Source organism: Sycon ciliatum, chromosome 5, assembly GCF_964019385.1.
Source record: "Sycon ciliatum chromosome 5, ocSycCili1.1, whole genome shotgun sequence".
In the NCBI taxonomy this organism is placed as follows: domain Eukaryota; kingdom Metazoa; phylum Porifera; class Calcarea; order Leucosolenida; family Sycettidae; genus Sycon; species Sycon ciliatum.
In genome coordinates, this window is record NC_088647.1 from 35,185,670 (window position 1) to 35,202,265 (window position 16,596).

The 16,596-nt window shown below is 49.6% G+C and overlaps 3 protein-coding genes across 3 annotated transcripts in view; 2 read left to right on the forward strand and 1 right to left on the reverse strand.

Annotated features, from left to right (window-relative positions):
* The first annotated feature begins 642 nt into the window (after positions 1-642).
* Positions 643-10,886, forward strand: LOC135818475 (uncharacterized). The gene is made up of 5 exons (XM_065331859.1): positions 643-1,175; positions 4,389-4,590; positions 6,681-6,765; positions 7,950-8,147; positions 8,845-10,886. Exons 2-5 carry the CDS (start codon positions 4,579-4,581, stop codon positions 9,624-9,626), a joined length of 1,077 nt encoding a protein of 358 aa, XP_065187931.1. The 5' UTR covers positions 643-1,175; positions 4,389-4,578; the 3' UTR covers positions 9,627-10,886.
* LOC135818474 (threonine aspartase 1-like) lies at positions 10,870-15,427 on the reverse strand. Its single transcript, XM_065331858.1, has 3 exons — positions 13,828-15,427; positions 13,316-13,420; positions 10,870-11,410 (listed from the first exon to the last, which is right to left on the reverse strand). Exon 1 carries the CDS (start codon positions 15,372-15,374, stop codon positions 14,004-14,006), a length of 1,371 nt encoding a protein of 456 aa, XP_065187930.1. The 5' UTR covers positions 15,375-15,427; the 3' UTR covers positions 10,870-11,410; positions 13,316-13,420; positions 13,828-14,003.
* Positions 15,428-15,827: 400 nt separating this feature from the next.
* Positions 15,828-16,596, forward strand: part of LOC135818478 (alpha-methylacyl-CoA racemase-like) — a 124,434-nt gene continuing 123,665 nt past the window's right edge. The window contains exons 1-2 of the mRNA XM_065331864.1: positions 15,828-16,001; positions 16,096-16,159. Of these exons, the coding sequence (XP_065187936.1) occupies positions 15,926-16,001; positions 16,096-16,159 (140 nt within the window). The 5' untranslated portion in view covers positions 15,828-15,925. The remainder of the gene's footprint in view (positions 16,002-16,095; positions 16,160-16,596) is intronic.

The following is a 16,596-nucleotide window of genomic DNA, read 5'->3' on the forward strand; positions in this document are numbered from 1 at the left end:
GGATGGGGCAGTACATGTAACGCTAATATGGATGGGGCAGTACATGTAACGCTAATATGGATGGGGCAGTACATAGTTAATTTGTTACGTAAACGATCTGCCGGAGCAGGGGTTTTTCTTAGCAATCGAACCAGAAATAATTAGTCATCAATCGACTCCGAGTTGAATCGAGTCAGCTCCTTGCCATCTCAAGTCACTGCGTGAATACACAGCGGATCTTTGTGAAAAGGGAGTTCCCTCTGAAACAAGTCTGGTGCGAAGGAACTACAACGATCATGTACATCATGTATTATGACCGTCTTTTCCATTCACATTACAATCAGTCATGATCCTCGCTCTCCACAGTGGTTGCATCATCTAGTCCTCTCGGAAAACGACCCGCACACGTGAATATCCGCATCCACCAGCACAGTTACACAATGTGGATCGGGCGCTGGCAGTGGTCCAAGCCGTCGGCTGCCAAGGGTAATAACCCGCACGCAGTGAGAACCATGTGAACATCTCTCATTGCTGCCGCCAATGTGTCGCTTCCACTGCCACACTGAAGCATACATGCTGCATGACGATATCATTAGTGATACGTTCGTGAGGCAATTGCGCGACACGGTGCGTTCACATACGGGTATGATGTCTTGCAAGCAAGCGGGGGCGACGGGAATATTATCCCGACGACGCATGGCGACTCACGTGCTTTCGAACGCAGCAACGCACAAACGAGTCCTTAAAACATCGGTAAACACGAATGCTGTGCTCAGTACTAGTAGCTGTGAAAGACGAGCGGAGGCGCGGGTGTATATAATCGCCAGATGATAACAGCCACACAAAGGAAAGTAGGGTTTGTCGTCGTAACTAAGAGTTGCATGGTAATACCCAGTCATCAGCGAACAGTCAAGGAGTTTGGAAGCAGCGAAAGTATAAAGCCAACGCCAGATCATTACTTGCCAAGGACTTAGGTCAGAGTTACTAGTACGTTTAAAGGTGAAGTCAAGCGCACCACGGGTAACATCTAAGTTGCTGATGTGAAGTTTCGCTATCTCACCTACACCTAGCTAAGGAGATCGAGAGGAGCGTGCATGTTCTCAGAGAGGTAGAAGCTACCCCACACTAAGCCAGCATTGCGCCGACATCGCGAACTTCCGGCTTCTGATCTCCAGTTCGGCTCCATCGTATGAAAGGTGAGTGTCGTTATAATGCTAGTGCTAGATCGCTTGCTTTTCAGTCCACCAAACTGTCCAACCGTCCTGCTTTGAGCAGGACAGTCCTGCTTTGGACCAAAACATTCGTATACATTTACATGGGACACGATTGCCTTTGTATACATTGTAATTGGGTGTCCTGCTTTGGAATGGTGGCAAGGTTGGACAGACTGGTCCACTGTCCTTTCAACTTCAATGTCTTGTGTGAAAATCAGAACTGGTAACAGTACTGGAGGATGATCAAGTGTCCCAGTTTGGCCCAATTCCGTTCCCTGTATTGTGAATGTCCGCCATAGGCTGGAGCAGCGGATGAATTGGCGCTGTGGAGGTAGTTAGCTACATGTATAGTGATAGATGCGATAGCGTAGATGTGTTTGCCTGTATGTACCAGTAGGTGATTGGTGGTGATGCTGAGTGATGCTGGGGAATAGGTACATCTCAAAGCCAGTGAGTGGCACAAGCGCCAAAACTGGAAAAAAGCCACATGCCGCTTCATATCATACATGTCGATAGGCGTCAGCCTTTGGACAATCCTGAAATAAAGATTATTATAATAGTGTCTCATGCAGATCATGAGCTGCTGAATCGTAATGATTGTATCTCTCTCTCTCTCTCTCTCGCTCTCTCTCGCTCTCTCTCTCTCTCTCTCGCTCTCTCTCTCTCTCTCTCTCTCTCTCTCTCTCTCTCTCTCTCGCTCTCTCTCTCTCGCTCTCTCTCTCTCTCGCTCTCTCTCGCTCTCTCTCTCTCTCTCTCTCTCTCTCTCTCTCTCTCTCTCTCTCTCTCTCTCTCTCTCTCTCTCTCTCTCTCTCTCTCTCTCTCTCTCTCTCTCTCTCTCTCTCTCTCTCTAGCTCTCTCTCTCTCGCTCTCTCTCTCGCTCTCTCTCTCTCTCTCTCTCTCTCTCTCTCTCTCTCTCTCTCTCTCTCTCTCTCTCTCTCTCTCTCACACACACACACACACACACACACACACACACACACACACTCTCTCTCTCTCTCTCTCTCTCTCTCTCTCTCTCTCTCTGTCTCTCTCTCTCTCTCTCTCCGTTATCTATCTATCTATCTATCTCTCAAAGTATCAAAGTCGGAGAAGTCTACTTATAAGTGTGACAAACACGCAAGCACAGTCAGCTTCGCATGAAACCAGAACCTTGGCCACGAACTGTAGAGAGTGCTGCTCAAGCGATAAAAGACTAGGGATGGCAATACGTTCAAGCATTACGCAGCTTAAAAACCTCTAGACAATTACCGGTACACTCCTGTAGGCTTCCTCCTAATGTATCCCCGCGTGCCAAAGCATAATGCAGTGCTGGATGAGGATTTTGCGAGCATAATGCAAGAATTCATGTTAGTATAAACTATAATTCCATGATTTCGCGAGCATAATCCGCCGGAGCCTACAGCTGGAGCAGTCAGGTTTTGATGCTTTCAGTGGATTTGAAAATTTCTTTGTTGGTCACTAGACCTCAGTACGGTCGGCTGGCGCAGTCACTCTGAACGCCGCTAATAATATGCAGTAATGTCTAATGTCTAATGTGACAGCTCGAAATGCGCGAAGCAGGTCCAGCTTGGCCCTAGGAGAGTAGAGGCTAGGTGTGACCTGAACCATTGAACCCAGGGCAAACCGCAACGTTGAACCATAATGTATCAACTCACAAAGTCAGCTGCAGGGGAAACCCCTCAATATTCCCCCAGCACCCTTTGAACTGGATACGGGTACATGTCTTTGAAAGACGCTAAAGTGCCCTGATTGGCTGGCGATGACAGGCGGGCAGATTTGACATGTATGTCCTGTACATGTCCATGCCACGGTCCTTAGAAAGTTCTAGAAGGACTGCATCAGCTCTAACCATGAGTATCCACACCAATAGGAGTTACTACTAGTACTGACTACTGTAGTCGCGACCCCGGGATGTAGGCAATACTCACTGCTCAACTAACCGGATACTAGTGTTATTTAGGTTTAGGCCTGTTTTGGAACTCCACTCTAACTAGAGCCAAACAACAACAACATTAATAAAGCATATTGAGTGATGTTCACATCTTTAACATTATTATGACTAAATTTGTGCAGTACGTACACGTGATCATGGCTTGTGGACAGTGGAATCAACAGGGCCAAAATCATGTGACCCATAGTTGCAGGGCTGGAACAGTGGAGTTGTAACGAACAATTACACGGCTGCCCTGTGATGCTGTACTGCTGCATGGTCGTGTGATGGAGAACACATCTATCAGTCCTTGTGCTAGTTAGTGGCTCATGCAAGGCCGGGTTCAAACTGTGCAGACAGTGTTGGACATCACTAGTACTTGAATTTGCAACACATGGCCCAGACATGCAGACATGCATATCCATGAGCACATGCGGATATGATCTTCAACGTACACAAAAACGTATGATTATGAAGGTGTTTGCAAGTACATTGTACATAAAACTGCTATTGCGAAATTCTAGAAATTCTAGGCGTTTCACAGGGACGCAATCCAATCCACTGTCACAGCTAGCCAGAGCTGTCCCAATCTGATAAGCAAGCGAAAGCGTGTTGCTGATCACGAGTCGTAGCAAGCATTCCCTCCGCGTCGATCTACCACACGGCAGCATACTGGCCTTGGCGTTGCGGAACGGGGACGCGTCGACGGGAGTCAGGATAGCTCAGCGGAGTTGTTTTCGAGAGTAGAGTGATTGTGGACAACACCTTACTTCATAGGGGAATAATCCAAAACACCACGACTTGCGTCATTGCAGGTGTTGGCATGTGTGCGTGATGTAGCTTCATCACAACATCGCTCTGGATTGTGTAGCAGGGAGTGGTTTGGGTACGACTGCCCTGGCCCCAGCATGCAGGGAATGCAAGGACGATTACGTCTCCGATTAGGCACGGAAAAGTGGCGTCCTGTCATAACACCCTGACAGCGGAAGCATGATCTATGTATCACGGAGAACCCGGAATAACACCAGTGCGAGGGCGGAGGGTGTAGCTGGGGAGAGCTAACATATTGTACCGGTATACCAACACCGAGAACACAAACAGTATAGGACGTCATGGGTGCATAGAGGGTCTCGAGGATAAATAGACCTTGCAGCGCCTCGCACCTCTCAAAACTAGAACATACAATCGTGTGAACACAATTAGACTAAAGTCGTGACCCAAGGCAGACGAAGAAAGGGTTCCTATGTCCTCCTGTTGTATTTCAGCTGCGAAGATCTTCAACAACAACAACAAGACCGTCGTTAGACAACGTCACTACGGAGCAGAGTCACCTGCGATTACTAGTGGCAACAGGCTGACGTCGGGCTCCACAAGCACAGCCCGGGTGCCTTCTCATCCTCGTCTCTATCACGTTAGTCTCAGCAAGACTCGTGAGCCGAGCAGATAGGAAGAAAGATGATGCAACCGGTAAGTGTACTATGCCAGCATTGTCTGCGCTCGTGTGTGTGTGTGTGTGTGCACGCGCGCGCGCGCGCGCGTGTGTGTTCGTGGTGTCTGTGATTGCCTGTACATGTATGTGTGCAAGAGGAAGAAGAGGAAGGTGTTCTCGAAGTACAATATTGCCAATTGTATGAAATATTGGTCGCGACTTTGGCGATAATTATAAGAAAGTTGGTTGCTTCCAACAGAAGTCGGACTTGTGCGGCCAACATGAGTAGCAGTGGACGTAAAGTTACTCACCTGTCTTGGAAAGACGCGAAGTACCGATACTCGACGCAAACTGCACTGCACGAAGCTAGAGAGGAACTGCGACAGATATAGGAAAGGGTGGCCGGGCCTCGCTCACGTCAACGCTTCCCTATCCACTTGAGAGTTGAGACCGTGGTGAGTGAGATCGCGAGAGCAAGAATCTCACTGCCCCACTATTCTCGAACTCGTGATCATGATGATGATGATGCTGATGATGTGAGGGACAGATCTTGGTTTTCCCCACACCGACACAAAACGTGCCGTGCTCTGTAGATGTGGGGATAAGGCTATCATAAGCAGCCACTGCACTGCATTCCCGTCTTGCAGATCACACAGGGTTGTACTAGGCGGTGGATTAGACTTTAGAGCCCCGAATGCTGGCACGCGGTGACTGTCTCGATTTTGTGAAAGCTGTTCAAAGATCATTGGTATGCATAGCGGTAACGCCTGCTTTGAAGTGCTACTGCCAATACTGGGAGATGAGGCAGGATCCACGTACCTCCTGCGGAGATGACGACGTTTTGCTCGATCCCGGCGGAGTTAGCAGCCTGATGTTCGCACTTATCAACTAAAATTATAATGTAGATCTACGTTGTACTGTGGACCCGTTGCCTACACCTAAGACTAGAAAAAATGGTATTACAGTACAGTGTAGTTGAAGCAGGGTAGGGGAACAGCCTTTCGACCATCTGTCCCTGCTATCCTGGGGAACAACATGTCATGCAGGACGGCGACATGACATGTCAGTGAAATGAAGACTCTTTGGCTCCTCCCCCTTTGATACTCACTTAGCCCCAGGCTGACCCGCCCGGTCTAGCGAGTACACACACACAGACGCGCGCGCAGTGTGAGGCAGTCAGTCAACATTACAACTTCAAAAGACAATAGTTTACATGATGTAGATCTACGTCGCTGGTCTGCACACGCAAAACCTACATGTATGCCAGTACTAGTACATACTGACTGTACAGTCATGTACATGTACTAGTACAGTCATGTACATACTGTACAGTCATGTACATGTACTGTAGCTTAGCCTCAGCTTGGTTGCTTGTCTTCTGAGGGTCATTTAGTTTTACTGTGGCAACAACCCAAGCCTCTTCTACGGCAAAATAAACACATTGAGTGAATGAACGTTCCAGAGGGTCTGGAACATGCGCCCATCGCACTAGTACATGTAGCTAATAGTAAGCTAAGTAAACTGTCCGTCGTGCAGCATCCAGATTCCAGAACGTCCGCTATGTGACAATATCTGCCTTCCAATGAGTTTTGTGTCACTTTTGACAAGGCGCCAACTCCCTGTCCCTGGCCGCAGCACAGCTGTTGACAGACTCAGTGGTGTACTGCCTGCATGCTGCGCGCTATGCATGCGAAGTAACACATGGCATCATACACAAAATGATACAGGCTGCCATTGGCAGGCTACACTGATCAACAAAGATCTGGCGCAGACTGCAACATTATAGTGACCATGGTGATGATGATTGGCACCAGGGTGTAGTAAAATACCGATATTTTACTACTCCCTGGTTGGCAGAGATGGGCTCGCGTGCACAAGTCAGTGGTGTGGGCGAAAGTCTCCGTCTGCGGCTTGAGGCTGACAACAGGATAAGCGGGATCAAGTTTGTGCGGGTGTAAAACTGTTACGGCTTTCATCTTGTAATTGTACGGACAAAAATAACGCAGAACATTAATCAACGTGATAGCAGTAACACGAATAGTGCATTATGCATATACGACAGTCATGTCCAGTGCACAGTCACGTGGATATTAATCCTGGCATTCTATTCTGCTCATGTGCGATACAGGATGAGAGGGAGCTGTTGATTGGCGATGTGGAAAGGCCAGAGACACAAGCGGAGAAGATGAGCTTTCTCGACAAATGGAAAGAAGGTAGGTGGAACAGATGCAATGAAGAAGCAGATGTGCTCAGTCCAACAGGGAACACATCAACTCACACCGTCACGCATGTACACACACATGCACGCGCACACACACACACACACACACACACACACACACACACACACACACGCACACGCACACACCTCAGACCTCGGACCTGCTCATCGCGGAAGCGATGATAGCGAACAGCTATGTTAGACATAGCAACTTGTGCTGGGATTACACCATTCAACAGCTTGCAAGGCTGATGAATTGACCGCCACTATTTTTAGCCTGGTATCCACCACACAGCTGATTGAAGTGACTTTTTCTGGCCAGTGAATCCCTATTTTTCATTTTTCAATGTTTCACACACACACACACATATACACACACACATACACATATACACACACATACACATATACACACACACACACACACGCGCCTCGAAGTATAACGCTGGAGAGACACATCTCCAGGAAGTCGTACCCAAACCAAATAAAGGCATTATGGTTTGGGTAGGACTTCCTGATGCTGACTTTAGCGTAGTGACATGCAGGCTGATGATCGTCCCAATTGCTTTGAAACTGAGAGCCACGAAGTTCATATGTTAGCTGCTCTTGCTAAACAGTTCTTTCCTAATGCACAGTCATAGGATAGTCTTGCAGTTTCATGAGTAAAATACTATAATTACATGTATAGGAGAATAATAATAATAACAACAATAATAATAAGAAGAAGAAAGGGTTTGCTCCCCACACCGGAGCTCGCGCTATTCCGCCGACTTTACTTGACACTTGACTGACTCACGACTCTCCGGTGTGGGGAGCAAACCCTTTCTTACAAATCATCGCCGAAGTCGCAACCACTACGTAATAATAATAATAATAATAATAAAACAGGTCGCGTAATGAAGCAGCATAACGATAGATGTGCAAAGTCATGATGCCTGGTCCGCTTCTGTCCTGGGTTCACTACCCCGTGCGTTGCAGCCGCGAGCAAAACCAGCTCAGGCTGAGAGTTCCTGTATAGGAGAGAGTATATGAAATCTATCTTTTCACTTTGTTTCACGATTGTATAAACATACTATGGAATGCGTACTTTATCATTGTGTTTTGCTTCACACGGCTTGCCTTCAGTCACTATATTCCACTAATGAAAGTGGTTCTGCTGTCTTTCGTTTTGCGCAGCTGCCACCCAGAAAGCATTCGAGTGGTCAAGCAACATCCTAAGCCACATGGTCCACCACGATACGGTGAAAGTGCAGCTTGTCGACGAGTCCTGCCTGGAGCATGGCTGTCACATTGCCATGCCCAAAACTCTTAGCATGATGGTCGGCTGCTCGGTGCCTCCCAGCTTACAGGACAGGATCATGCTATTCCATCATGGTAAGAAGCCACGCCAACACAGCAGCCACTAGGCTCTAGGCTAGCTTGCAGACGGCCTTCACTCCGCTCGGCATCGGGTACAAAAACTGGACCTTAAACGGTGGACAGCGTGGCCAATAGGGGTGAGCGCAGCACTCAGTGCAACAGCTACTGGTGTTACGAAATGGCCAGATGAGGCTTGTATTACCAGTACCCATATCTGCAGCAGACCAACATGTTCATCAGAACACACATCATCATCATCATCATCATCTGCGTTGCCGAAAAAAATAATAATAGTAAAATAAAATAATTAAAATAATAAACGGCATTATGCAGCTGTGTAAGCAGTAGATGCACAGTGTGACTGCCAGGCATCTCTGTCAGATGCCAACTGGCAATTCTCATGCAGAGACATACCAGTCCACGAAACGATATTGTCAGCGAAGGAAATCTTCGGACGACCACGCTTTCTCTTACCATCCACCACACCAAACATCACGTCACGTACAAGCTCGCAGCCAGATGGGCGGCATGTGTGCCCGAAATAGGTCAGTTTGCGTATCTTGACCCTGCTCGTACATGTATATGCTAGCGTTTTGTGCTTGGTCTATCCGCTACCTACTGCACACGTAATGCATAATATGCAAGCCTTGCTCGATAGTTTCAAACATGTCCTCCGCCCTGTTGACCTGTTGTTATCCTCAAACATGTACAGGTATCGTAATACGCAATGGTAGCAGTGTCTACGTCATCTCCTACACAGACCCAGGCAAGGATTATGAACCGGATCACCAACTACTGGGCACAGGTAGTGAGCAGGGCGGCATCGAAGAGACCGACGGCTACATATTCGGCGACTGGAGGCGGCAGCTGACGTACAAGAAGCGCGAGGGCCTCATCAAGCTGCTGAACCGCTCGGTGGTGCGGCCCGAGAGGTACTGCATCATCGTGCAGCCGCTGAGCGAGTTTTCGTACCAGGGCAAGTATATCCAGTACAACTACGGTGGCGGGGATGCGGAGTACCCGGACGGCGCAACGCTCAGCTTGGTCAACCCGTGCCGACCGGAGATGGAGCTGAAAAATGCAGCCGCCGTGGCCCGGTTCTTCCTGAAGCACCCGCAGGCATTCGGTCACTACAGCATGTGCGACTGGAACTGTGAGAATTTCGCGACATTCGCACGCACCACCACACTGACGGCAGCGGAATTGGAGGCGAAGTTTGCCGAACTGCAGCGCAGCGGACGCACAGCGTTCAGCCAGGCGTACCTGGAGGAGAATAGCGAAACGTCATCACGAGGCATTACCCGCTACCTGGAGCAAGGACTCAAAGTGATCTTCACCATTGTCGAGATTGACCTGCAGCACGACTGCAGTCCACCGTCGTCACACCCGTCGTCATCGTCGGAAGAGGAGGACAGCGAGGGCAGTGAGAGCAGCCAGGGAAGTAGCCCATTGCCCAGCGACACGGACGACAGCTGCGACGAAACACCCCTGTGATCGAATGCACTGGGCCGGGCAGCCTGAGAGGATCATACAACGGTTCAACCGACTGCGCTGCCGTTGTTACGCTGCTGCTGTTTGGTGAACGCAGGTACACACAACACAGGGGTAGCTACACACGCATGCAAACATTGGACTTCAAGTTCCAAGGCAGTATCTTATGGAGCCAGTCGAACGTACTACATGTATCGGATCTCATCACCGTGCCCATCTATGCACCAGGAGCACGCAAAATGACTGATTACAGTATCAGCAGCACCGTCAGGAGATGTAGCCATTCCTGCGACTTGACAAGGAGCCTAATATATAACCTTACCCTCTGGAGTACCCCCCCCTGCCCTGCAGGACATGTTTATTACCCGAGCTTCTGCAGTACACCCCCCCCCCCCTGCCCCGCAGGACATGTTTATTACCCGAGCTTCTGCAGTACACCCCCCCCCCCCTGCCCCGCAGGACATGTTTATTACCCGAGCTTCTGCAGTACACCACCCCCCCCCCCCCTTGCCCCGCAGGATATGTTACCTTAGCCTCTGCAGTACCCCCCCCCCCCCCTTCCCCTGCACTTGAAGTATGGCTTCGAACAGCGAGCAGGGGCACTGACGCATGAGCTCATGGCTGTACTCAGTGTACTGACCACTGTCTACATGTGCGTTTACTAGTACCCATACGACCAGCATAACATTGAGCAAGAACTGGTACTACAACTTTAATGCACTGCCGCTCTTTGATCCCCAATCTTCACAACAACTCATACTGCACCATGCCAACTAGGATCACCGTTTTAGTTTTAGTTTTTTTTTAGTTTTTTTCTCATACCAATATTATCTGTCGACTGAGCAGCATGCAGTCCACCATGTGTCATTACTAGCCGCAGATAGAACACTGTGCTCGTACATGCATGCATAGTATTGCATACAGTGCACTCACAGCATACTTGAGTATAATTATTATGATATTGACTCTCAAGAGTCAACTCTCCTTTGTGTTTTCATCGATTCACCGTGGCTGCTCTACAGAGCTTCAAAGGACTTCTAGTAATGTCAAATTATCCTGCATATTTCAACATAGTGATGTTTGACAAGATGATAATTTTTTTAATTGATTACGAAAGTGAGGTTCGAGTTCATTATTCATTTTAATTTCAAACTACAAGTAAAAATTCTTATTCTCTAGCAATTCCAACATCAATATCCACTCATTATATTGGATACCTATGAGCAGATGGAAGTTGTAAAAACAAGTTCAGTATTAACAGAACATGATCAGAAGTGGACAGTATTGAAATCCATTGTCGTGGGAAAGTTTGTCTGAACCGTATAATATCCACAACCAACAGGAAAGAAACCAGACTTTAGCTGCAAAGCTCGCAGTCCGATGCTGATTCCAAAACTATATTTAAAAAAGGACAAAAACAGCAAGAGTGCAGTTACCGGTAGCCAGGCCATTGTGATGAGACCGACAAACAAATCGGCGGCTGTAGGTGCTAGGACAGACTGACACAGTAGGTGAAACTTACGCCACACTACACGTGTTGCTATACAGGCCCTGAGCAGCAGCGGTACAGGCCCTGAGCAGCAGCGGTACAGGCCCTGAGCAGCAGCGGTACAGACCCTGAGCAGCAGCGGTACAGGCCCTGAGCAGCAGCGGTACAGACCCTGAGCAGCAGCGGTACAGGCCCTGAGCAGCAGCGGTACAGGCCCTGAGCAGCAGCGGTACAGGCCCTGAGCAGCAGCGGTGTGCCGATATTGTTAGGATCCCGCGCTGCTCGCCTGAAGTGAAAACTGGGCACACAGCAAACACAGGAAAGAGAGAACCCACATCAAGAACCAGTACAGTAAACCCGGGTGTAAGCGACCTCCGGGTTGCTCTTAAGCTGTGTTCACAACTGGCGCGTGTACGCGTGAAATCACGCGTTTGTGCGTACTTTTGCTGGCTTTTGGGGCGCCATGTGTACGGAAACGCGCCGAAATGGAACTTCCAAAATGTTGGAATTTTCAGCGCGTATCAGGCACGTACCAGCGTACATGCCAGTCACCTTGACCGGCGGGGTCAACAAATTAGTACTCGAAGGTGTCGCACGCGCTAAATACGACTCGGATTGCTGTTTTTTTGTGAAAGCCTGAGCGCGCGTTTGGGCACGCATGAACCTCAAGCGTACCGCGTACACGCGCCAGTTGTGAACACAGCTTTAACGACCGTTTTTTTCATGCACGGACAGTTTGTTTTTTTTGAACTTTGTTTTACTGCGCAAAATCCAAACGGGAATTTCTTCCCAATGACAAGGTAGCGAAGATCTTAAGAGGGAAGAAAAGAGAGAGAGAGAGAGAGAGAGAGAGAAAAGGAAAGAAAAAAGTGTGTATGCACTGGAAATGATAGTCAGCTGGAAATCGGATCCATTGTCAAACATGGCATTTGCTACTGTTGCATGTAGTCAACGAGCAATTGCGTAGGGTACTGCTGCAGCTTTGAAGGTCTCCAGCGTTGTGCTGGAGCGGACGTCTCCAGGTAATCTGTTCCATTTACATGTAGTTGTACACAGAAACTGCGGGACCTGGTTCTAAAGACCACCTGGCATTAACGACCGCTTTTGCTTGCACCGTGGGGTGGTCGCTTAAACCAGGTTTCACTGTAACTGCAGCTGTCACAGCTACTCGTAATAGTATCTTAGCCACACGTGCACTTGATAGTGGCTGGTAAGGTCATGCCCTGCCCCAAAATGGGATATTATTGATAATACCCCATTTTACGGGTTTCCCCTGCACCCTGGCTTCTATCGGGGAGTCGTACTACTCCCTGGCTTCTACGGGATAATGATTACTAAAAAAATCATGTTATGGGCTCGTTTGAGCTGTGTGTGCAACTATTTCTAAACACTAAACTGAACAGTCGTCGGTAATGTATTCGCGAGGTGAGCCTCCGCAACAGGCTTCAGCCGCGATAGCTCCGATGGAATGGAGGGGTACATGAGCAGTAGGCAATTGTACTCTGCGTGACGGGACCCAGTCCCCTGTTCGGCAAGGAGACCCAGTCTAACACGGACGCACATCATGCTGGGGGGGGGCGACATGTTCCTCCAGCAAGTGCAGCGTTGGAGTGATGTGGACCATGTTGCATGCGACCAGGTCAGATCTGGCAAGGGTAGTGAGCAGTCCCTTGTGAACAACACAGTTGCCAATAATGGCACCGTCGTGGTATGCCCGCCGTTGGAAATACATGTAGCGCTCTTACAAGTACAGGATTGGCTCAATGTTTGTCTCGCATGGTCCACTCGGGTCCTTCCCCTGTCTTTGGATGCGGCTTGCCTTGGATACCTCGTTGCCTTGGATACCTCATTGTCTTTGATACCTCATTATCTTTGTGGCTTGCACCCGTTGCAAGGGGTTATCAGCGCCTGCAATAACCCTACGTTCATCATCTGTCGGAGCTTTCCACCGTACTCGGATGTTGGAGCACAAATCAACAAGACCGTGACCGGCAACGCCTTGCTAAGTACCATGCAATGCAACAAAGTGCAAGTGTTGCTGGAGAGAGTGGCGGCCCGCTGCGACCTCTCTCTCTCTCTCTCCCTCCCTCCCTCCCTCCCTCCCTCTCTCTCTCTCTCTTTCTCTCTCTCTCTCTCTCTCTCTCTCTCCTCCTCGTAAAAATTAAGGACCACGGAGCAGGCACTATTTCCTTTAGAATCTTACCTGAGAACTTGAACCGGATGCCGGTCTAATCTGCTCCTTCATCATCATCATACTGACTATGCTTCCACATAACCACTGCCAGCTGGAAAACTAGTACTCTGCGACCTGATTGTGCAAAACAAACGACACGCACACACACACACACACACACACACACACACACACACACACACACACACACACATGCACACACGCACACACACACACACACACACAAACACACACACACACACACACACCAGAACCTTGCTCAAGTGTTCCATAATGCTAGACACTTGAAATCTAGAGCACCATAAGCAACAAATGGGCAACTGGAAAATAAAACTGTGTTCACTACATTGAGCTCTTGGTGCAACCAATCCTCACAAATCCCAAAACAAACTTTACAGGTTACATACATAGAATACCGCAACATCTCAGTACTGCATTTACTGCACAAATCAGTAAGGTCGCTGGTTTCACCACACTGAGAAGCCAGCATCTGAGCCTGCACTGTGTGCGTGCATCCTTACCGGTTGATGTGCTGTGTGCAAGCCAAAGACGAGCGAATGGCAATGGAGAGTTGTCAACGCTGTCGAGAAACTGGAGCACTATCGCAACGTTACCCAATACAGCCCATTTGAAGCCAGCTACCCACACAGCTAAATCAAACATGAGTGGCACGGCGTATTAGTAGTTCGCCGCCGCATCATGACAGCCGCACCATGCAGCCCTCCACGGCAAACTGGCTGGAGTGGGGCTTCTGCGACAGCGCGGTGTGCACTTTGTCCGAGCGCTCGCTCATATAGCCGACGAAGAACGATTCGGTGGTGTGGCCCCACGCCACCTCCACGCTCTTGCCGCTGTGCCCGATAGCCAACACACCGCCAAGCGGAGCGGACACGGTTGATAGCCGTGGACAGTCTAAGAACGCCTGCATGCATTGCCGAATACCATCAAGGGCCTGGCCATCAGCATCGTAGATCTTGCTAGCACAGGTTTGTGACATCTGAGCTTTGATCAGGTGCTCGCCAGTACCTGACGTACTCACGGCAACTTTCACACAACTATCAGCAGCAGCTGCGGCGGCGGCATTGGTACTGCCGGAACTACTGCTGCCGCTGCTCGTTTCAGCACCACTACTCTCATGCTCAGTGTCAGCAGGCGGTGACGCCTGTGCCTGTGGCTGTGGCTGCTTCTCCCGACGTTCCTCTGCCCAGCAGCCACAGCCGAAGAGTGCCGCCTGCCCAATACGGCCGCTCTCCTTCAGAGCAAGACCACCGGACGATACCGCGGCCCACAGCACGCCGTTCCGGTCGAGGACTACCGCACCGACGGTGTCTAGACGCGGTGGGTCATTATCATCCATGACATCATCATCATCATCATCATCATCATCATCATCATCATCATCATCATCATCATCGTCTATGACATCATCATCATCGCCGTCATCATCGTCCTTGTAGCAGGCACCCTGGCCGCCGTCATCCGCGTAGTCAATGTCGTCGTCGAGATTGTCCTCCACGTCACCAGCACACGCACTGCTGTCGGACGCGTTCGCCTTAAGCGCCGTTGCAGCACGCTCTTCCACGATTTTCTTGTAGCGTGCGTACGCTTTCTGGGTGCGTGTGGTGATAAGCAGTCTGGGATCTACCAGTGGAAATCCCGATCTCGCCGCCCATGCCTGGCAACCAGCAGAGCACATCATTACCGGCGGCACTCGGCCGTCGGGATCGTCCCAATCACAGCTCTGTCGTAGCACGGCCGACGCAACGGAGCACGGATTGGGTAGCCGTGACAAGCATGCGACAGCGCCGAACGCTCCCCCGCGCGAGCACATCACGCTGGCGTCCAGCTCCACCGTACCGTCCATGGTCAGATTGGCACCGCGTCCGGCGTTCGTCATCTTGGCGTCCTCCAGGCACGCCATGCACGCGTTCACTGCCTTCAAGCTATCCGCGTCAGTCTTCAGCAGGCGCATGGCACGAGAGCAGGCTTTCTGAGCCAGCTTTGTGTAAGTCGCACGTTTTGCCCTCGAATGACTGCCAGCTCCCAAATGAATAGCAACGAATGCCATCCTGCTCCAGCCCAGTGGCAAGGGCAATGTCAACGTACTGGGTTTGTTTTTCAGGGATCATAGAAATGTTCAGCACACCAAGAAATTCAAGTCCATTAATTTTAGAGTTGAAGTACTATTCCTGTCTTACAAGTTCCTAGTTACAAGCATGCGTAACAACGTCGATGCATTCTTTATTCCTGGTTTAACGGTACGTGTCAAGAAGCCTGGTCTGCTGTTGGAGGAAAACAGACACAGATAATTGTCCCCATTCGGTCGAGAAATAGTTTTGATGAATGAATGGCAAAACTGACCGCATGCCTTTTGTTCTGTTTTTTTTTTGGAGAGGAAACGTTTTCGAAGCGGACATGCTCATGTGGGATGAAAATGACGACGTCGGCTGATTTTCATGACGTCGTCGCTTTCAAAACGTGAGGTCATATGGCGAAAGGAAAAACAATTTTTGTTTGGGAGGGCTAATTTTGAAGTATTCCCACCCTTCCTACTACTACTAGTAGACAGCTGTTTCTCTTCCTGATCGTGCTTGGCAAGCTCCAGGAGGTAGCGGTAGAATGGCGCTGCGTGGAGTCAAGGTGCTGGAGATGGCGGGGCTCGCCCCAGCGCCGTTTTGTGGGATGATTTTGGCTGGTCAGTTCATTGTTGACTCCTGGAAAAAGCGAAACGTTCGTGGGCTGAGTGTTCTGTTTCTGCCAATGGGATTCCAACAATTCTATATGTGCAGACTTTGGCGCTACTGTCATACGTGTAGATCGTCCACAGGAACACACGCTGGATACATTGGCAAGGTACCACCATACTTACTGCACATGGACATAAGTCATTGTGCTGGGATACTTGCTTCTTAGCTTTATGTGGGGTGACGTAGTGGGCACGACAGGTTGGCACAAGGCGGCTACCACAATCCTCTCACGAAACATCAAGCACACACACACACACACATACACACACACACACGCAGAAACACACCCCACCACCACCACCGCCACCACGCACACAGACCCCACCCCGTTCTCCTCAAAGAAGATGCTCTGAACGAGGGACACTGACGTACCGATTCATATAGCCATGCTGACCAAGGCCCTACCAGCTGGCTTGTCATTGTAGTCTGGAGAACTGTTCCTTGCTGTGTGCCCTCTGCCTTGTGAGGAGCTGCCGTAGCTCCTAGCTTGTAGTTACATGTAGGTTTGAAGTACAGTGGAGATTGGATATAACGACACTCCTT